Source organism: Ambystoma mexicanum, chromosome 2p (assembly GCF_040938575.1).
Source record: "Ambystoma mexicanum isolate Mex_15411 chromosome 2p, UKY_AmexF1_1, whole genome shotgun sequence".
NCBI classification, from domain to species: domain Eukaryota; kingdom Metazoa; phylum Chordata; class Amphibia; order Caudata; family Ambystomatidae; genus Ambystoma; species Ambystoma mexicanum.
Window position 1 is genome coordinate 1,072,533,111 of NC_090923.1, and position 22,257 is coordinate 1,072,555,367.

General features: G+C 46.7%; 1 protein-coding gene across 1 annotated transcript in view; it reads right to left on the minus strand.

The window, feature by feature from the left end:
• EFEMP2 (EGF containing fibulin extracellular matrix protein 2) overlaps positions 1–22,257 on the minus strand; it is a 304,335-nt gene that overhangs the window by 50,268 nt on the left and 231,810 nt on the right. The window contains exon 9 of the mRNA XM_069645012.1: positions 12,183–12,309. Within this exon, the coding sequence (XP_069501113.1) occupies positions 12,183–12,309 (127 nt within the window). The remainder of the gene's footprint in view (positions 1–12,182; positions 12,310–22,257) is intronic.

Consider the following 22,257-nt stretch of genomic DNA (forward strand, 5'->3'; position numbering starts at 1 on the left):
GGGTGATTATCCTCCCCTCCCACTGAAGAGGGGGGACTACTGCAAAAGACCGACCCAGCCTTGGTCCCACGAGCTCCTCCAGGCCTCCAGGTGTCCCATCACTATTTCCTGGGGCGCCCTGGCCCACCCAGCAACCCTTTGCGCCCCCATCAAGGTGATATCTATTCGCCCCACAACGCTGGAGAGGGGAGGCTTCCTCCTCCCACCCTCATCGCCTCTGGGAGAGAGCATAACTTCCAGGAGCCCCGGCGCTCATGAGTGGAGGGACCCAGGGCTTCTTGCCTGCCCACAGTTTATGGGGCTCCTCTTCTCTGCCCTCAAAGACCTGTCGGGCCCCACCCCCCCATCTGCTTATATATCCTACTCCGGACCACAGACTTACACACCCTAAGGCAACAAGGAGTGCACCAACACCAACCAGTGGCATTGATCTAACCTGGACCCCCCTACGCTATGACTGAACTCCCCCATTAGGCTGAATAGAGTCATTGCACACGGATAGCCTCTGAGAAGCCCGACAACCTCACTTTCCGCAGCTACAACAGACTACATCCTCTTCTGTGACTGACCGGCTCCTGGGGCGCCCGGGCCCACCCCCCGATTCTCCTTTCTCCCCAGCTGCTCTACACTCCCACCTTATGAGTGGTGACACCATGGCAAGCAACCGAAATCCACGAAGAACGCAGACATTGCCTCAATGCTGCTATTGGCGGACAAAGGGAAGAAACAGGACCCTCCCAACTCTATGCCACAGATGGGAACGGAAGACAAAGGGGCCCTTGCAACCAAAAGCGACCTACTGGCCTTCATGGCCGATATCAAATCTGAGTTCAGGTCCTGCATGGCCGAACTCTCTACAAAATTAGTGCATACTGATCAGAGGGTGACGGAAGCAGAACAAAGATTGGGGGAAGTCGAGGACCAAGCCCAAGACCATACTACGGCTATAGACGAAATCCAACACTCCATTAGAGCTCTACAAGATAGATGCGAAATTTTGGAATTCAAACAAGAGGACTTGGAAAATCGAGCCTGGCACAATAACCTACGAATTCGAGGCATCCCCGCCTCGATTCCTGACCAAAACCTAACAGAATGCATGGGGGACCTCTTTCAGTCCCTCCTTCCACACCTAGACAAGTCCCAACTCTTGTTAGACCGTACCCATAGGTTGCGCCCACGCCAAGGAGTGGTGTCGGACCCCCCCCCCCGATGTTATCACCAGGGTACACTTTTTCACTACGAAGGAGGCCATCTCGTCAATCTGTCGCACCTGGGACGAGCTAACTTTTCAGGACTCCACCCTTCAAATCTACTAGGACTTCTCCCTCCTGACACTGCAAAAAAGAAGATCCCTCCGGCCCCTAACCCTCTTCCTTCAGAGCCAGCAAGTCCGCTATAGATGGCTCTTCCCAACAGTGCTACAATTTACCTATAAGGGCACTTTAAGGAGGATTAGCCACCTCGAGGACGCCACACAAATCATGCATTCAACTGCGCCTGGGACTGGCTCCCCCAGGGCTTCCGAGGCCACCACAGGCAAGGACCCTGCGCCACCTCCAAATGAGAAGCAAACTACATGGACAAGGGTCCCGAGGGATAGGAGGAAGAAATGATTAAACACTAAAAGAGGGTACACAGGCAAGAAGACGGGAAGCTGACTCTCTACATAAAGGGATCTTGCAGCTCCCGCTCGACTGTAATCCTCCTCGGCATGACCCTATTCCCCCTCTGGACCTGGACCTCCTTTGCCCTGACAGAACGCCATCCACAGAGGAGCTAAAAAAGAACCGTTCCATGCTCACAGCAGCGCCCCCTCCCCACGGCTCCTGCCCACCTCCGAGGTACAATCCATCCACAAGTCCTTGGAATGCTAGACTCTGAATAGCCTCAAGTTTGAGCCACGTTGGCTGACTACAGTTACCTGGCCCAGTTGGCCTGGGGTGGTGCCAGTCCCACAAAGCTGCCCCCCCCGTTAGTTAATACTCAGCCTCCCTGTTGGAGGCAAGAGCAAAAATCCCAAGATCAGGATAATAAACAGTCTCATTCGCCCAAGCTATGGCTGACTCATACCAAACCCACGCCTCCCGCTTGAACCCAACAGCAACTCCCCAGCCCCCCCCATCCAGGAACATCGCACCTTGAGATTCATCTCCCTTAATGTCAGGGGGTTGAATTCCCCCCCCAAACGCAAATCTATCTTACAAAAGCTCCAAGACGAAAATGCAGCGGTGGCCCTACTCCAAGAAACGCACTTGCTGCCAGCAGACTTCGGGCGCCTGCGTTCAGAACAATTCCCAAAGCAACTCATTGCTTCAGGCGGCAACAAGAAAGGGGGTACGGCAGTTCTCTTCAGGAAGGGGTTGAACCCCCCACATCTTGGAAACTAAACTTGCCCAGAGGGGAGATTTGTGGCAGTGAAATGCCTCCTGCTGGGCCAGCTATATACCCTCATCTCGTTGTACGCCCCAAATACAGGACAAGTCCCATTCTATGAAGCTTTGAGCTCCACACTGGTTCTCTTTACAGAGGGTCAAATCGTGATGGGAGGCGATTTCAACAAAGTGCCAGACGCCACAAGGGACAAGTCACACCCGGCCTCTTCTGGAGACATCGCCCTAGCCCTCGGATTGCTATGTCTATTCAGGACCCTGGAGGTGGTAGACTCATGGCGGGTGCTACACCCCTCAGAGACGGACTTCTCCTTCTACTCCTATGTGCACAGAACATTCTCAAGGATTGACCTCCTCCTGACATCTCTGCAGGTGCTCGCTTTCACCAACGAGGTATCCATCGGATTAAGGATACTATCCGATCATGCCCCGGTGACCCTGGAAATCCGCATTCATGACCCAACACCCACAGCCCAACGCAGATGGTCATTGTACGACCCAATACTAAATGAGATGCCAATAAGGGACGCCATAGGAACATCTATTACAAACTTCTTCCAGGAGAACCCTAACGAGGATACCTCCCTGGCCAACACCTGGGACGCCTTGAAGGCTGTCATTCGGGGAGAACTAATAGCTCGGGGAGTTGCATACCATAGGAGCAGGAGGCAAACTCACCTGTCCCTCGAGGAAGAACTCTGGGAAGCAGAAGACATTCATAAGAAAAAGGGATGGTCCCCCAAAACACAACAAGCCCTCCGGACTGCACGGGAAAATATTGAGGCGCACTACGCTGAACACACGGCACAACTATTAGCAAAAGCCAAACAATTTTATTACGTAAGGAACAATAAAGCGAACAAGCTACTGGTAGCAAAACTGTCCAAAATCAAGAAGAGCAACACCATTATTGGACTACGAGACCCGCAGAGCAAAATTCAATACTCGGGACCAGAGAAACTACAGCTAGCAACGAATCACCTCACGCAAGTAATGTCCGCACCACCGCGAAACTTGCAGGAAAAGACAGAATAACTGCAGAAAGCCGCCCTCCCCCAGCAGAAGACCCCATCCCGAGACATCCTGGATGCGCCGATTTCAGGTGAAGAGGTAGAAGAGGCCATAAAGGCCCTTAAAACCCAAGCCCCCGGACTTGACGGATATACCACCAAATTCTACAAAATCTTCAGGCATCAACTATTGTCACCATTGATGAATCTTTTTAACTCCTTTCGGGAACGGGCAAAATAACCCCAACCATGCAAGAATCCATCACTGTCCTCCTACCTAAACCTGGGGGGGACCCAACGAAACCAGCCTCTTACAGACCAATTGCATTGCTGAACATCGATGCCAACATCTATTCTAAGGTCCTGGCAACACGCCTCTCCCGCATCCTGCCCGACATAATCCACCCAGACCAGACCGGATTCATCAGGAATAGAGCAACAAGCGACAACATTCGCAGAACACTGGACATAATGGACCTGGCTACCCGGGACTCACAAGGCCTGGCACTCCTGGCCCTCGACACCACCAAAGCGTTTGACAAGGTGGACTGGACCTTCATGAACCTCACCCTAGAAGCCTTTGGGTTCGGGCCAGAGTTCTGAGCCATGGTCCTAGCGAATTACAAATCACCAAAGACTCTCCCCTAACAAGCGGGACCAGGCAGGGATGCCCCCTATCCCCACTCCTATATGCCTTGATCATGGAACCCTTCGCCCAAAGAATTAGACTAAACAAGTCTATCAAGGGACTCCGGGTCAGGCCCTCCCAACACAAACTTGCCCTATACACAGACAATGTCTTACCATCTCATAGCCCTGCCCCTCACTGAAACATGCCCTGGCCGAGTAGACAACTACGGAAGAGTCACTGGCTTCTCCATCAACTTTAATAAGTCCACGGCCCTTGGGATAGGCCTGACCCCGCCCGAGAAAGAAGCCCTGCTCCCTCTATGCCCCATCCAGTGGAAGACCACGGCAATCCCCAACCTGGGGGTCCAAATCCCGGCGAACCCAAAAGACGTTTACCATGTAAACTTTCCTCCTCTCTTTAAGGATCTGGAAGATGATCTGAAGCGCTGGAAATCACAGGAAATCTCACTAATGGGCCGCATCAATGCCTGCAAGATGAATCTCCTCCCCAGATTTTTGTATGCCTGCTCATCACTCCCAGTGCTTATTCCACCGCCGGCCCTTCGGGACCTCCAGAGGAACATGTTACGGTTTATTTGGAGGGGGAAAAAGAACCCCCCAAGAACAATGCTAGGCTTTGCAAGATTAGGCAGCCTGGGGGTACCCGACCTACAAGGATACCAGATGGCAGCATAATTAGCAAACACCCAAGCGTGGCGGATGTCCGCTGATCGCCCGAGATGGGTGGAACTTGAACAATCTCGCCTATCCCGCCCCCTCTACGCTTTCTCCCGCACATTTCACCACCAATGCGGCAAACAGGAAGACTATTGCTAGCTACCAGGCACACTATAGACATTTGGGACAGAGCTCTAAAAAAAAAAGGGGGTTCTCAGAGGACTGAGCCCCTCATCACCAGTGTTCCATAACCCAACCTTCTCGCCTGGTATGAATCCCCGGAATTTTAAGAACTGGATCTCAGGGGGCCTAGAGTATCTGGGACAACTGTTCGTGGGGGGGGGGGGTGCAACTGTTCATGGGGTGGTGGGGAGGAAAACACTGCACCTTCATCCAATGCAAGGAAGCCTTAGAGCTTCAAGAGACAGACAGGTTCCCCTACATCCAGCTTCGCCATTGGTGCTCCCACCCGCAAACTCGTCGCGCAGCAACTCAGCCCCCCACAGCATTGGAACTAACCCTGATGGATCTCCGGGCCCGAGTTAAGATCTCTGCCTTATACAAATGTTTTCGGGGAGATTTCCTCGCCTCCAAAACTCGCTGTATGGCACAATGGGAGGCAGACCTAGGCCATCCCATAGAGGATCAGACGTGGGTGGACATATGGACTCGGGCCCACTCATCTTCAGCCTGCGTCACCAACAGAGAATGCGTCTACAAACTATTGCTGCGCTGGTACTATCCCCCCATAGGCTCCACCACATGAACCAGACTCTTGACCCGGCATGTTGGAGACAATGCGGACACACAGGGTCCTTCTTCCACATGTGGTGGACATGCCCAAAAGCCAACAAGGAATTACTCAAACGGTGCTCCCACTAGAGTCTGAACCCATCCTGCTAGGTGCTCCGGTCCCTGGAATCTACTCAAGGTCGGGAGCCAAAGCCAAGCTGTTGTCCCAATGCCTTCTAGCAGGAAGAATTGCGATTGCCCGTTCCTGGAAATATAGGGAAAGCCCACTCCTGCCCCTTTGGTGGGTCAAATTGTGGGATATTCTTATCGCAGAGAAGGTGACAGCGGCTAAGGCAGGGCTTCTACACCGCTTTCAGAACATTTGGGGCCCATTTCTTGACTATGACCTAAGATTCCCGGCCCTCACGTACAAACCCCAACAGGCCAAGAGGATTCTTTACAGCGGGAATACACCCGATGAGGGGTACGAGGGATAAAAAGGGAGGGGGGAAAACCCCAACTCCTGGGACTCTAAGCCAGGCCAGCATCCACAATGGGGGAACGGGGGAGGGAAGAAATTGATTGAAATGTTGAAATAATGTATAACGGTACTTGTTTTCCTGTCTTGGTTTAATATAAGCATATTTAAAAAAAAAAAAAGGTTTTCTGAGCTTATATTTACTTTTGCTTTGGAATAATGCTGTCAAGAGTACAAGCCTAATTGGAGATGGTAGAATTTTAGCTATGAGGACATTTTTGCAGCCTTAGGACAGGTAAATTAAACTATAATGGACACTAAATGCATTTTACGGCATCATTTGTTGAACCAGTGAGTTGTGTTTTGACTGGGGACGGCTGTCTCCAGCACACTGATACAAGGAGTTACATTTAACTGCAGATATTTAGATTAAGCCATTTGCTTTTGATAGAGCAGTCATTGAGTTTTGATACAAATTAGCAGAACTGTTTATATTTAGAGACCTGGTGCCCATTTGTTAATCTTACTCTGGAAATGTGATAGTTCCTGGTGGGCTACACGAATATGAGGGGAGTGTCTGAACAGCCAGAATTACACAACCCATATTCACACTTGTATGCCCTGGGATCAGGCCGGGGTGGGTGGGCCCTCAGACTGGAAGGGTACCAGTCAGACTGGAAGGGTACCAGACCTAGAGCTTGTGACAGCACATGGATGCAATATCTCATTTAGATTGACCAACACCAGATTGCCTTGTTGTTAACCACATGCTGCTTATTAACAATGATCAGTTAGAAGGTAATTGTAGGTATTTTGCATAGAACAGGTTGTGGCTAATTAAGATGTCACTACCCACATTTTATACATTTTTGATTAGATGGTTTTACATTAACCTTGCATGCAGAATTGACTAACATGCTTAACAGGACTTTTCCTCAAGGCATTTCATGTTTAAATAGTCTGCAGAAATCAATCCAGGCCTCTAAGGGGTGGAATGTTATATAATGATGCGCAGGTGCGAAACCTGCTGAGCTAACTACATTGTGTACAAGTGCACAGCTTGCAAAGGCAGGACAGAGGACTGAGTTTAATAGCTAATAGAGGGATGTAATGAGTACTTGCAGTATTAAAGCATTATAACGCCTATTTGGCCAGTCTTGTAATATTTTGACACTAACTAGCAGAGTGCAGGGCCTGTAGAGCTTGCTCACTAGTGGTTAATTGCAATGCATATGTGCAACAGTGGCTCTGCCATCCTTTGTAAACAGGCACTCATTTGCACGAGAGGAAAACCGCTTGAAATGTAGTATAAAGTGTAGATGCATTGGCGTAGGTGCATTGACCCACTGAGCTACCTATATTGCAAATTAGGCATATAGCTTGATGTATTAATAGCTAGGACTAATCGCTTATTCGAAGAGTGTACTAAATGCTGATAATCAGAGCTTTATAGATGGCTTAGTAATGCTTTAGCAGCGCCTAGATATCAAGCATAGTGAGCTATATTAAATGTGAGCCTCCTAACGTTGCTTACAGAGGGTTAACTGCAAGATTCAGCATTCAGCTTTTCTTTTCACAAGGAGCTCACAGTACACAGACTCTGGGGTGCATGCGAAAGTCGCAACCTTGACTGACAGGTGCAGATAAGACCCACATTCCTAAGGAACGAGCACTTCCCAGCCACAGAGAGGGGAGGGGGTGAAGAGCGCTGAGCAGAAATGTTTTTTTTCCACCAGCACAAAAATGTTTCGCACTGAAGGAAGGTTCTGGGCCATTGTGTCATACTGATTGACAGAACTCAGACATGCCAACATTGTGGAGCCCCTGAGAGGGAGATTTCAAAACAGAAATCGGGAGAATGCAGTTTTCCCATAAGACTGCATTGGGCTTATAATGATTTTAGACGGGAGACAGTTAAAAATAGCATTATTTTTAACTGAAAAATCGGGAGACTCCCGCCTAAATCGGGAGGGTTGGTATGTATGAGAACTACCCAAATAAGAATGCATACCCACATTAATCGTGAGGGACTCTTCCATGGGCTTGTACCGAGCGAGTTCAGGTGCCCGGGCTTTCATTTACCCCTAAGCGGCATTCCTTGCTACGTTCTCCCTTAAGGGTTGGCCAGGGAGCAGAAAGGAGTGCAGTGTCTGACCAGAGGGGAGACATCCTGAGATGAGAGGCCGGTCGTTAAACTGAGTAGGGTCCTAACGTTGGCTAAAAGGAAAATGAGACTGTGTTCTAAATATCTGTGATTCATAACTTGCATTTTCTTCCCATTTTACAAAAATTGCTGTCTGTTTCTCTAGTCTGTTTATTATTGTTAAATAAATGCTACGTTTTTATGCTTCACATGTTATCTCTCTGGCATGAGTTCATGGCCGTAGCGCAAAGTGCGAGCCTGGGAGCAGGAGTGATGGTGTGTTTTATGGTTAGTGGGCTGGTCCCAGAAGTGTGTTTACACCCTTCCTAAGACAGCCTGTGGCATCTGTCAGAAGACTTCTACTACTTTGCTTCCCCCAGCACCCTTACAGCCATTACCAATTATCGAAGTCTCTCTCCCTAGAATAGCTATGGATCACAGCTAGGAAACAAGTTAATTCTAGTGATTGTGGACAATGCCACCTGATATCCGGAGGCATTTCCCCTTAGAAATAACACCAGTCAGCAGATCTTAAAACATCTATTATTGTTTATATCTAGAGTAGGATTCCCTAAAGAAATCCTTAGTGACCAAAGCACCACATTTATGTCCTGTATCATGCAGGAGGTGAAGGAGTTACTCCACATCAAAACACTGAGGACGTCAGTCTATCATTCACAAACTGATTGGTGGAAAGATTCAATCAGTCTAAAAACTGTTACACAAACTAGTTGAAACCGACAGACAAAACTGGGACATTGTGATACCCTGGGCCCTATTTTCTGTTCATAAGACCCCTCAGGCATCCCTGGGATCTTTTCTGTTTGACTTGCACTATGGAAAGGAGTCTCAAGATGTACTAGACATGCTAAAGGAAACATAGGAAGAGGCCATCTTACTCATTTCCCAGACTGCCCAAAAATTGAAGACGCAAATGAAGGCGGTACAGGAAATAGTGAAACAACATCTAGGTCAAGCCCAAGAAAACCAAAAAGCGGCCTAGAATAAGCAAGCTACCACAAGGTCCTTTACCATGAGTCAGGCAGTCTTAGTTCCCCTCCCCAAATCTGAGAACAAGATGATTTCTAAGTGGTATGGACTGTATAAAATCTTAGAAAAGAGTCCATTAAACTATGTGATATCCCAACCTGACGGACGTAAGAAAACACAAATATAACTCATAAACCTACTAAATGAATTGAAGGTAGAGCCTAACGATGCGACCACAGTCATTATGGCCATCCTCCTTACGGAATCAGAAATAGAGAATCATTTAATTCCCCAGTCATTAACCATCTCCTAACAGGAAGACCTTAGTGACTTACTAGGACAGTTTCCCTACGTGTTTTCCGAACAACCGGGTAGAGTCACTAACTTCTTTCCTTATATCCGAACACTAGCAGGGAAAACAAACCTAAAGCCATACAGGATCGACGAAGCCACAAGAAAAATGATTGAGAATACCAATAAGCAGTACACCATCTGGAAAACCAGACCTAGGAATAGTAGGCGGGAGCTCCAAGTGCACATAAAACAGACACTAAGAACCAGAAGAGACCATCGCAATTTACTTGTTTCTAGAAGACCTTTTTACTAAGTGTACCCTTAAGTAAAGCCTCAAGAACAACGGCCGAGGGGAAGCAGCCAAGAGAGAGACATTCTTTTGGCAAACATTAGTTATTACTATTAGTGGTAGGTGTAATGAATCTGGTGGACTCATCACAAATTCCCTGGCGGTGACACTCTCCCATGTGGCCAGGGGACGGCAGCCACTACCTAATCCTGACCCTACGGGCAGATATATGAGGGAGGATCACATGGGAGAGGACAACTACCGGGGAGATGTTTTGACTCCATTGAAGAAGACCAGCTGGCATCAAAGAATCAAAGACCTTAATGGCCTACTGTCAGCTAAGGGGACTGCCTTGTAGAGGAATGAACAAATCTCTTCCCTAAACTTCTTTGGCCAGAACTCCACCTATGACTTAAACACCCACAACTCCCATATGGCACCGTTTGTTTCAGGTATCCTCTTATCTAAAATACCCATTAAGAAAAGCCATTTAAGAGTCAACACATACATACCATCTTTTCCCAATGTACCTTTATGAGAGAACCCTAAGAAAAATAATGTAAGAGTTAGCACAAGCACAACACCTTTTTCCGATATGCCCTTATGTAAAAATGTGATGCAAAACCAGATAAGAGTTCGGAATCCAATGTTATCTATAGACTCCAACTCCCATAATCACTCAGGTACTTTGACGAGGAAGAGGAATAATGAGTTTGTGCAAAGGAACTCAAAGTATCACAGGCAGACTAGTGGTTTTGTCGTACCTTGAGTGTGCGGGACATTTAAAGATGGGTAAAGTGAGATGGAAGTGAGATGTGCAGCAGAGGGCGTGAAGCCCCAGGTCAAGACTCGTAAATACGGCAAAGGCTGCTAGAACAGAGGAAGAGAAGGTGCGTGCGAGACGAGAGGAGCCGCACTGGAGCTCCTGGAGGTCAGATCGTTCGTTGAAGCAGACCTCTTCATGATCACCACCTCCGATTGACTATGGTTTGCTGCTGCTCTCGTTTTTAGATGTGGTTGAAACTTAAGCTTGATCGCCTTAGCTCTTTATGGTGTGTGTTCTTAGTGCCATCTAATCGTGGTCCAACTTTTGCTTTGTTTATTGGGTTTTCTTTTATCCCCACTTTTTGTTTGTCAGGCACACACATGAAACACATGAAATTAAAAAAATGTGAGCCTTGTCTATGTTAAGAGATGAGATTTCCACTCTAGGAAGCCTTAGAGACACAAAGGGTTACACTTCTTGTTTGTGGTGTCTCAGCAAGGATCGTTGGCAAGTTTCATCACTATAAAAAATAAATCGGATTGATCTCTCTAGAAGGGAAGTAGGCCACACTGCTGCTGTCAATGTTTCTGTGTTGTTGTGCTGTATCATGTCCAAGCTAATTTCCCCCCAAAAAGACTGGTTGGAAGGGGTTGGCAGGGGTGACTGCAGAAGTATTCAATTCATGTGAGAGAAACACAAAAACACGGATTAGTGTAATTGTCCGAACCTTTGTAGTTTGGGGCCCTAATATTGTACATCAAATCGAGGAGCGGTCCTGGTCAGTGAGGAAACGTACCTCTAGTCCCCCATCCTCTCCCCAGAATATTTAGGTTGACTCAGTTTCCAAGTTCAATTCGAATCCATGCCTAGCCTTAGATGGCCACATTTACTAGCTCAACAAGCCCGAACACCCGAACTACAGCACTTTTTTAGATTGTTCCTAAAAATCCAATACACAAATGTCTAGCTGACTAGACAGATGCTGGTCTCAAAATACCACATCCCCTATTCACCATCTGTCCACCAAAGCACCAGCAACACCGGAGTGACTCTCCTTCACCCCCCAAAAGCGAACTTCCTCCCTTGAAGAAACACAGATGAAGACTTTCTCAGAGGCAATCACGCTTGGCATTCTGATGCTTCCGCCCTTCATGCGCTCCTAGGGCCTTGGCAAGACAGGCACCACTTTACCCAGCTTATTAGTCCTCTTGTCTGAAGGCATTAGTCTCTGGAAATCAGTATATTTCTCCCTCCCTAGAGATTCTCAGCTTCCTGCAATGACCTCTCCTGCTCTTGCTGAGAGCCCCAGCAGCATCTTCTCACTCTCTGTTGCACTGACCCGATTACATGCCTTTGCTCCCACTGCCACACACCACAGTACAGACTATTAGCGCTCTTTCCAACTTCTCTGGCAGGATGCTTGTACAAGCTCACTACGTACACTAAGTATACTGAACCACTGTTGTGCCCATTGTGCACAACTGCCTTTGTGCACTTTATAATACTCCAGAATCATTGTACAATGTTTTCTTTGGGACTCCCAATTTACATTGCACTAGCACCCTGCTGCTGTACACTATTTTAGAAGGATGATTAACAAATAAGTAGAAGCTAATTGACACACATGGTGACCTGCAGTTCAATAGACCGTGTTTGTCAGCGCCAGTGCTTTCGGCAAATGGGTCCCCTAATTGCCAACCGGCCCTTTGTAGTAAAGCATCACACTGAAAATCTTTGTATAATAATCTGGCCAATCCAGCACATTTTTGGAGAACTTACTTGTCGGACACCTGCACATATGGCTCCTGGCAGCGGTTCTTTTCCACGCAGCGGTATGCCCCATGGAAGTTGACACAGGTCTGTGCATCAGTGCACTGGTGTGTGCCAGCCTCACACTCGTCGATATCTGATTAAAAAAGAGGGTGAGTTAGGTTAGGCTATACAATCATTTTATATGTAATTGTGCAGACATTGTTCACTCTGTGCAACAATAGTAGATTTATATACTTCTTCTAGAAAATGAAGGTGTCCTTCTGATACAGCAGGAGACAGGAGTACTTCTGACCAATACATTTTAAAAACAAGTTGGAATCCCAGGAGTTGCCCTTCCCTCACCTAAACCCTGCCCCCAAAACACCAACGGCCTACCCACAGGTAATTGTTTAACAGGCTGAGTATACTGGGCAACGTTTTACAAGAGTGCATTTGGGCCACCCGCCAAAGCCTTTCTTTAATTTACACCTCTGTAATCTGTTTTTCGCAACATCTCTTTATTGACATTGTCTTGCTTCCACCTTTGGGCAATTGTCATTCGGGTCACCATCAAGAAATATGCAATAAGCTTGCCTGTTGGTGCTCTTATGCAGTAATAACCATGTTCATCCCCAGCTCGCCAACAGCATCACCAATGGGGATCCGGTAAGATGATAGTGGTCCTCTCTGGATTCCACAAGCAGATTTCTACTCAATATGGTGTACATTTAGGACATTTCCACCATATATGCCCCATGAAATCCAGCTCCACAAAACCTCTCCTGCCAGGGTTGGGGATAGATGGAAACATGTGATTTAGTCTTTGGGGGGCTAGGGTAGCACCTACAGAAAAAGATATGTACATTTTCTCTGAGTTGGACACAAGTAGATGAGATGGTGGGCCTGTGCCAACTTTCCATCCATTTTTTGGCTGGGATGTTTATCCCTAAACCCCTTTCACATGCTATCGTATCATTCAATATCCAACTAACATCACCTATATCCACTGCCTTGGATAAGCGAGACAAGGGGCCTCATGACAGGTTTGCCGGTCCGGAAATAAGGGTGCCGGTAAGCTCACCGGCACCCTTGTTTCCAGACCAGCAAACTACGTGTTTGCCTGCCGGAGCTGCTGTGCCTGACAGGTCAGGCCCTGCCGGGCGCAGCGGTCACAGTAAGCAAACCTGTCATGGAAGCACCAGCACTGTTAGCAACGCTGCTGGTGCTTCCGTGTCCCCACTCCCATAGAGTCCTATTGGACTCTATGAGAATAGGGGATTAACAAATTTACCAGCGCCTAACTTCCCGCCCTCCGGACTCATAATGAGCCGGTGGCACCGGGAAGTCAGGCGCAGGTACATTTTTACTGGACCGCCGGCAGGGTTACCGCCAGACCCATCATGAGGCCCAAGATGTCTAATCAGAGGATCCAACACCAGTGGTTCAAAATCAGTTGGGGCTCTGATAAATGAACCTGCATTATACTGAGATGCCAGACCATGTATGAGCTATGCATATCTATATCCTTCATTATCATCCAGGAGAAACCTATTTTTGCAGTGCTCAATGGAAATAAAAAAGAGAATGCTAAAACAAATGGACCACTCTGAGATCTTCATTAATTTCCCTAGCTTTATAGGCCGTTTTCGCCATGTCTAGTGTGTCCGGATGATCTCCAAGTGAAGTTAAGGGCCCTCTCCCAGGAAAAAGTCTATTTTTTCTACTAGCCCATTTCCAATACCACAATTTAGTATTCAGTGATTAATGTTTGTATGGGTTAGAGGACACCACCCGGGAATGCACATATGTTTCTGATTTAGCTTGTTTGATTTGAACCCGATCACATTGAGGTTTTTTTGTTCAATGAAAGCCCTCAACTTTGCTTTGCTCTAGATCTAGTTAATAGCGTTCTAGAGATATGACTAATCCGCACAAACAAAGGATGTGATTTTTTGTTTTAATCAAGTGAACATGCATATTAGGGATTTCAATTGGGAGTGCATGATATTCATATAATATGAGTGGGCGGGTTGTCCGTTTTTTAGGGAAGCCATCCTGCCTATCCATGAAAGTTGCACTTCCCCCATTTATTCAGGTCTTGAAAGGACTCTTGAAGCAATTTAGGAATGTTGTTTTTGTATAAGGACTGAGGCTGCGCAGTGATATTCACAAACTGTGCATTTTTCCATTGAAATGGAAACTGACTTCGAATATACCAGATGTCAACAGCTTATTCTGAAATATTTAAACCCTGAAATTGTTTATAGCTAACTTTAAAGCCCGAAACATAACCACTGAGAGGGTACTACAGGTGTTGCTGATCAAATAATATTGTCTGCAAACATTGCCAGTTTCTGTTCTTTATTTCCAGGCTTCAATCCCTCAGTTTGGGTTTCCACTCTGATTTATTGAGATAAGGGCTCCGGAGCTAGAATACAGATCATCAGGGGGAGATGAGATTTCTTTTTGCTCTACTTTGAGCTCTGAGCAACCGGCAATTAGCCAATAGCCAATCTAAAATGTGTGGTCATATCCACATTTATTACCAACGACTAATTTAATGACACACTAACTATGGCTATCAAATGCTTTTTCAGCATCTACTGCCAATAAGGTTAGTGATTTCTTGTCCTGTTTACCTTAATCCACCAAGGTAAGCACTCTTTGAATGTTATTAAATGTATGATGTCTACCCCTTACAAAACCAGACTGGTATTTGTGTATGAAGTTCAGGAGTGCCCTCTCAAGTAGTCTCTAGGAGTTTAGTAAAAAAATATTTGCATAGTGATTAAGTGATGCAATAGGGGAATACAAGCCACTGTGAGAAACCTGACTGTGTCTCCCTAGCTTGTCCCCGGGGATCTGTCATCCAGGTGGCCAGGACACGGCCATCGCTATTGGTTCCAGTTCCTGGGGGTGGACCAGTGAGGGAGAATCACCTGGATGGGGGGTCCTTGGGGAGTGGAAGTGGGACACCGACGGGTGAGATACGGTACCCCCCTTCTTTCAACACCTTTTCCCCCTCCTACCACGTAGGATATTCTGAAACACTGCCCCCCCATTTCCAACATGGACACTTTCGTACACCACAAACAACGGACTAACACCCCGAGCCGTTTATCTTACATGTCCAAAGGGTCGGCATGGTCAGGAAGTTGACCAGAATCACACACACCTGATGGCCCTTTCACTTCCCCACAGGGATAAAAGGTGGAGCACGAAAGCACACTACGAGCAAGGCAGACCGCACAGCTAGACTGCTATCCAGTCACGGCAGTTCAAGAAGAGGAAAAAGGCGGTGAATATCGAGAGGCTGATGAGGAGAGAGACAATCTTGCCTTTTTCGACCCAGACCCGCGAAACCTCTGCAGAGGGAATCGTAAGATTGCGGACAATAGCTCAAGTGTATTACAGCAGATGTCAACGGTACACAGAGTGTGCCTACGTTAATAAGCAGGACTGATGGAGGCGCTTGCTACCGTGTTACAAGCCTTGACTTGATTTGATATTCTGAAAAGCCATCGTTTCATCAGAGCCGGTGAGTCGAGGGGAGAACCGATAAGAACCGAACTGTTAGAAAAGGAGAGACCAGCTGCAGAGGGATCCGGCACCAATTGGGTGCTTACTTGAGAGACTCTAGTCAATCCCGTGTTTGTTGAAACTGGGAATTCTAGAAGGCCTTGGGAAGGTCGTAAAGGAACAGTCAAAGTGGTCATACAGGGGTCTTGCAAAATCCTTTGTACATTTGAAAGACTTTGACCGACAGTGAAGGGCATGATTGATAAGGTTGGCAACAGTGAACCCGGCAGAGGGATGCTAACAAGAAGCGGCAAACTCTGAAATCCCTATGAACAGTGTGTCGACAGAAGTTAACCCAATTGAGGGATGTCTGCAGTGAACTGTTTAGTAAACGTTGGCAAGAGTGAACCTGGCAGAGGAATGCCGACAGAAAGGGACGAAGCCTGAAGAATTGTTTAAAAAGACATTAAGATTCGTCAATCAAGGAAAAGCCATAGTGAAACCGAAAGCGGGAGGCTAAAGATTGAGAGGGGTCTGCGCCCCGGAAGAGGGGGACCCATGGGTGAGCCATTAGCACCCTAACTACTGTGCAGAAGGAACTTTTTGGTTTATTATTTTCCGAACCTCAAAGGCAAGAGACTTTTTGCAGGAAAGGAGACTTGGCGATCGAGGTTCTTGAAGGTTGAAAGTGGAACTGCCGTCTCGTGCTGGGGAGCGTGAGAAGTGTGCTGTGCTCAGAGGTTCCACCTTATCCCGTGCTTAAAACATGGGGAAGGGAGACCCCAACTACTGCATCCTGACACATTATTTGTGAACACTTCTTTCTTATGAATCCTATCCCACACTCTTTTTTGTAATTAGCGTAAGGATTGACAATAGGTTTTTCTTAGTATAGGCCCTTTTTATTTGACACAATGCCACTAGGACTGCCTTATTTTCATTTGATGGCCGAAGCTTGCTCCAATCTTAGATTTAGGTTTAGATTCGGTGTTTATCTCACCTACTTTTGCAGTTTAATAAACACCCTTGAACTGTGATCACTTGTGTCTGTCTTTACTGTTGCCACCATGAGTTGCTTACACCACTTAATGAGATGGGAAAGATCTAGAGTGATTGTGACTTGGGCATGATTTTACACAAGTGTTTGGCCTATCATGGATACCAGAGTTAAGTCTTCTGCTTGGTAGTAAGAGCTAATTTCTGAAATCGTTTTTGAAAGTCACAGAATATTTCTATCTCCTTCAAAACGCCCAGTTTCCAGGCCTTTACATGATTTGATCTTTCTGGTAAAAAAAAAGTGCACCCGCAAGATGATGCAAGGAGTCCTGGTTTCACGTTTACTTGCCATTGCTTATTTGCACCCGGTTCTTTTCTTTGCCCCACTTTCCTTGTCTAATGGGATTTTTCTATCTTTCATCGCCAACCGCCACCTCTTTTCATGTAAGCAGCACCTTGCTCAACCTCTGCCTCTCTACATGTCATGTGCGACCGCTTAGCATGACAGTTGGCATGTAGAGGAGCAGGATGTACACTTTGCTACTTTAGGTACGGTTGAGCGCAGTGCTGCAGACGTGAATGGCGGTACAGGCGGCATTGGAATGCATTTGACTGAATGGAGTGGAGACTGCAAGATGGCATCTGGAAGTATGCAGTGTATAGTAAGGTTAACAGGGATTAAATGCAGGGGTGGTTATTTTTTCAAATGTGGGGTGTTTAGGCCATTTGGTATGGGTTGATGGGTGGGAGTTGGTGGGGTTGGGTAGCTGGGGAAATGCGGGTGGGGACAACCCCCCTTCATTAGAACCTTTCACCAGTTATCTGAACCATGTAAAAATTCTATTGGTGCGATCTACACATTTCCACTGCATCAGATGCATTCATGACCTTTCAAAATAGTAACTGGACATAATCCATGAGGTTATCTTCTGGAATGGAGGCTTGCACCCAACAAATGCATACATTATATATTATATATATATATAATTGGTTATTTATAACGCGCTTAATACCGAAGAGGTTTCTAAGCGCGGACCTGGAATTCGAGCCTGTGCTTCCAAGACAGTGTGTTGCCCACTGAGCTATACTACCCGTGAATACCTGTGAATTATCACTCCTAAGATTTTTGCTTGCGTCTAATGTTATTCATTTCCCTTTCAAGATTAGACATGCACACTCCCAGATCCTCTAGGTTATTTTCAGATCCATGAACTCTCTGCTCCAATACAGAAGAGCCTTTTTAAATTTCTGTAATCTCCATCCATAAATCATTTTAAGTGCCAGAATGTTCACATTTACTTCAGTAGAAATCTCTTGTAGCAGTTGTTTGTTTCAAAATGTCTTTAGTCACTGGCTAATACCTACTTGGAGCTTCTTCATGGTCTGGTGAGGAATCTAGTGTGTCCACATTCTCCCTCTGTTCGTTTGCCATTGCCCCCTATGAGTGAAGCATTTCCCTGATGTTCTGATTGCATGAATATCACCTGAACAGAAGAAGTCACAAGTACTGTCTCTTATTGGCGCTTTGCCACTGCTTAGGTTGGGAAGCAGCCTGTCCTGTGTTCCCCAGAGAATGCTCCTAGGTCAGCTCCCCCATATGGCTCACCACTTGTAGCTGCTATTCTTAGAGAGTCTGTTCTGTCCCAGTGAAGAACCAGGGAATCCTCCTCTTGTTGCAGACAGTCAAGTGAATTCAACTCCAGACCACTGAGCCCCGGCCTCTCTAGGCACCATCTTGCCTGCACCTCTTCTGACGTGGTAGCTGAGCACAGACTGCGGCCTGGCAGACAGGGGTGGACGAAGGATCCAAAACTAGCCATGGAAAGGTTTTTAAAGTCGCCCCGTATAACACCATGTGACCACGCCCAGTGCCTCTAATTAGGGGCTGTGGGTCCTTCCACAACACAATTTGGAAAAATGGTCCACATAGTGAATTTTAAAGCACATTTATCAGTACATGGGGTTTAAAATGTAATTGTAGCAAATGTTGACATATAGCAGTGAAATAACATACTGGGAGTGCAAGGTGAGGAGAGAGGGAAGGAAGTGGGTGAGGTGATTGTGAGCAGGGAAGAATAGCAGAAAAGTAAGGTACGCACCCTCAGAAGAGTGGCCCATGGTGCAGAGACCCACCGGGAAATCTCCAGAGTTCCCTGTAGGCTATTCCACCACTGCATGCAGATAGTGGCAGCTCCCAAACTTTACGGACATATTCCCGCCAGGATCTGGGTGCCTCCTCAGATCCATATCAAGGGGAAATGTACTGCAAACTTTGCCATCCTTTTCTGCAGTCTCAGGTTTGGAGTTCATTGCCTCTTAGTGTCCTACATGGACATGCCCCCTGCCTGTCCTTCGTTATCTTTGCAGGAGCAGTTATTTTCTTTGCCTGGTTTGGTTACTTGCTGGCTGTTTTTGCAGTTAAGCTAAGGCTGCATATCTTCAGATTCAAGGAATAGCTCAGCTGTGATTCTTGAATGCTGGCCCTCGCCAGTTCTGTTTTCTGTGCTGGGTGCAGGACTCATTACATGCACGCGTTTTCCTCTGCGAGACCTTATCAGCAATGCTCCTCAACAATCACCTGTACATGTAGGTGGACATCTTCCATATGTGTCCTGAGTAGTCATTTATTTGCAGAATCCTGTTCCTGGCATTGTACTCTTGCTTAGACCATCCAGAATGGCTTATGCTGAACTGTCAGTATATCCTGACGTTGCGTCGCATTATGAGTTTTATGTTTTTGTCAGCTGCACATCTGGGGAATAATCACCAAAAATAATTTACCATTACCACCACTCGGTCCTGTGGAATTACCATGGAACTGCGAGTGACGGCAAAGTGGGGGTAAGGGCGTAGGACTCCACTGGCATTTTTTCAGATTTACTGAGAGCTAAATTCCACTGATTTCTGGAAGTGAAGTGGAGGGTGTGCTGGACGTAAACCCACCACTTCACCGCCAAGACCTGTAGTATGGTGGTGCGGTAAAGTGGCAATAATTCCATTACCATTATTATACTGTAGTTTTTACCTGTAGTAGAGTACTCACAATGAGGTCCATTGTGGTTTCTTCTCATGTTCTGTGCAAGCCACAGTACAACTTGGTTCATGGTCCCAGAGTTGACACACTGCTCCATGTGGGAAACTCTCAATGGCAGTAATGTCTGTTCAGAGTGACCGCCACCAAAATTATGGGTTTTAGTTCGCACACACACTCTACTTTCAAAACATTCCTTGCCACTGCTTTTACCTTGCAAGGTATGGACCCTATGTACCATCATAGGAAGAAGGACAATTCCAGTACAGGGACCTTGTTAGTAGCAGTTGATGTGGGTTTTAGTCACTTTGTACCCAACCCCTAAATCTCCTATTTTGTCCATGGACACCCCGGTGGATACGTCAATGGAGCAATCAGGCCCAACTTCGAAAAGGGGACAAGAAGATTGGCCTCTGGCCTTTACTCAAGACAAAATTCAGTCCAAATCGGCTGAAATATTTTTCTAATTTAAGTAGTAAAGATGTCAAATCTGCAGGTAAAGACTGAAAATCATGGAAATGTTGGTGAAAATACCCACCACTATTTTATTTAATGCTAAAAAATAATGACTCCTACTGCACTCACTATATTTATTTTCAACTTTCTGAATGTTAGAAAATCATTCCCGGCTTTGTCCCTTGCCTATATTTATTGCTGATGTTATTGCCCAATCTCCCAAACTTGAGCCACTGCATCTCCCTTTATGATTCTGTAGGCTATCACTTTTCCTGGAGGTGCAGGCAAGCTCCATGGGAACAGAGACAAAATACCCAAGAAATATGTCAAAATCTGAGGGTGATTTCTGAAATCTGCTCAGAATATTGAAAAAGTGCTCATTGAGTAATTGGTTTCTACAGAAGAAATCTGGGCAGCATGGCTGAACTGTCTCAGACTAAGACCCACGGTTGCCTATCCTTTGTCGCTTCTGGAAATCATCTGGACTGCATTCTTGGGAGTCTTCTACAGATGCAGCTAGGAGTTTGTTGCAGATGTATCTCCCTTCCAGGATGTTCCTAACCCTTGACTGAGGAAGCCAATGCACAGAGATACTGGTGGCTTCAAAGATCCAAGCTCTTCGATTCCTCCATCTATTCAGAAGGGCAATAGGATGCTTGCTTCATTGATGACTTTCCTCCACCCCTTTCACACCTGACTTTTCTGCATTGATCTCCAATATGGGAGGGGGGAGTCATACAATTTTCACTTCCTGAGGTGGGCTCACCCCTTGGGCTCTGGTGGTATATGTTGATGCCTGAGGTCCTTACTGCACCCCATTCCCTGAGAACAAACCTTTGTACGATGTCTACATGAAGTTGATCATGTTTAGCATACAGCTCTGGCTTCATGCACCCTGGATCCATGGTCTTGCTTTTCTAGGGTCACTAATTGAGGTCTCCTTCAAAACTCCCCACCTTCCCTCATCATCGTCTTTATGTGCAGATGCAGGCACTATGGAAGAGGAGGTGCAGGGATACTCAATTCCCAGCATTAAAGAAATGCCACACCTCGTAGAATGATGTAGTTATGTGGATAGGGGTAACATCTGTGAAACCATCACTCATTAGGGAGCTGGTTCTAACATCTGTTCTACCCAGCAGATAACGGCAGCACTCATTAATTCTCATTGAGTTGTCAAATATCTGGCAGAAGCCAAGCTCCTCCACTATAGTCACCAATTAAGGTTAATGACCTTACAGCACATGCTCCTGTGGATGTGTGCATGATTTTTCTCTGCCCTGCTTAGCCATGTGTTTCCATGGCAGCTCTTAGTGGTGCTATGGACTCTTCCATGTAATCTACTTCTCAAGCTCATAAGGTGGAAAATATCAACACTCTCCCAGTCATTTTGGCCAGACAGCCACTGGCAGTATTATACAGCAGCATCCAAAGAACAAGTTACTTACCAACTGGTAACGTTCTTTCGACTGGATGTTCCTCCAACGCATTCCACATCTTTGACATGTAATATCCACAGCTGTGCACTTCGGAAACTTTTTCGGCATAGGGCGTCCTGCGTCAATGGCATCGGGTCCATGTCCCTCGAGGGCCTCCATCGAGGACGACGTCACAGGATGTTATAAATAGGACCCACGGCGCCCATAGCCTCAGTTTAAGTTTTTTCCCCTAGAACTTGTGACACCATTCAGATGCCTGCTAGACTACATTTAGCCTCGCGGAAACGTAAGCTGCAATCGCATAGGAAATTCTCCTGAGGGGCAGGCTGGGAGGGCGATGTGGAATGCGTTGGAGGAACATCCAGTCGAAAGAACGTTACCAGTTGGTAAGTAACTTGTTCTTCGAATGGATTGTGTCCTCCAAGACATTCCACATCTTTGACAGACTCCCAAAGCAGTACCAGTAAATGGAGGAGGGAAAAGAATTTAGAATACCCAATTAGATTGCGGAATAAAGAACCGCCTTCCCAAAGGCATATCCTGACCATGGATTGTATCCAGGGAATAATGTTTTACAAATATATGGATTGAAGCCCAAGTAGCGGCATCACAAATATTCCTAATAGGAACCCCTGTTGGAGGGCGGTGGAAGTAGCCACGC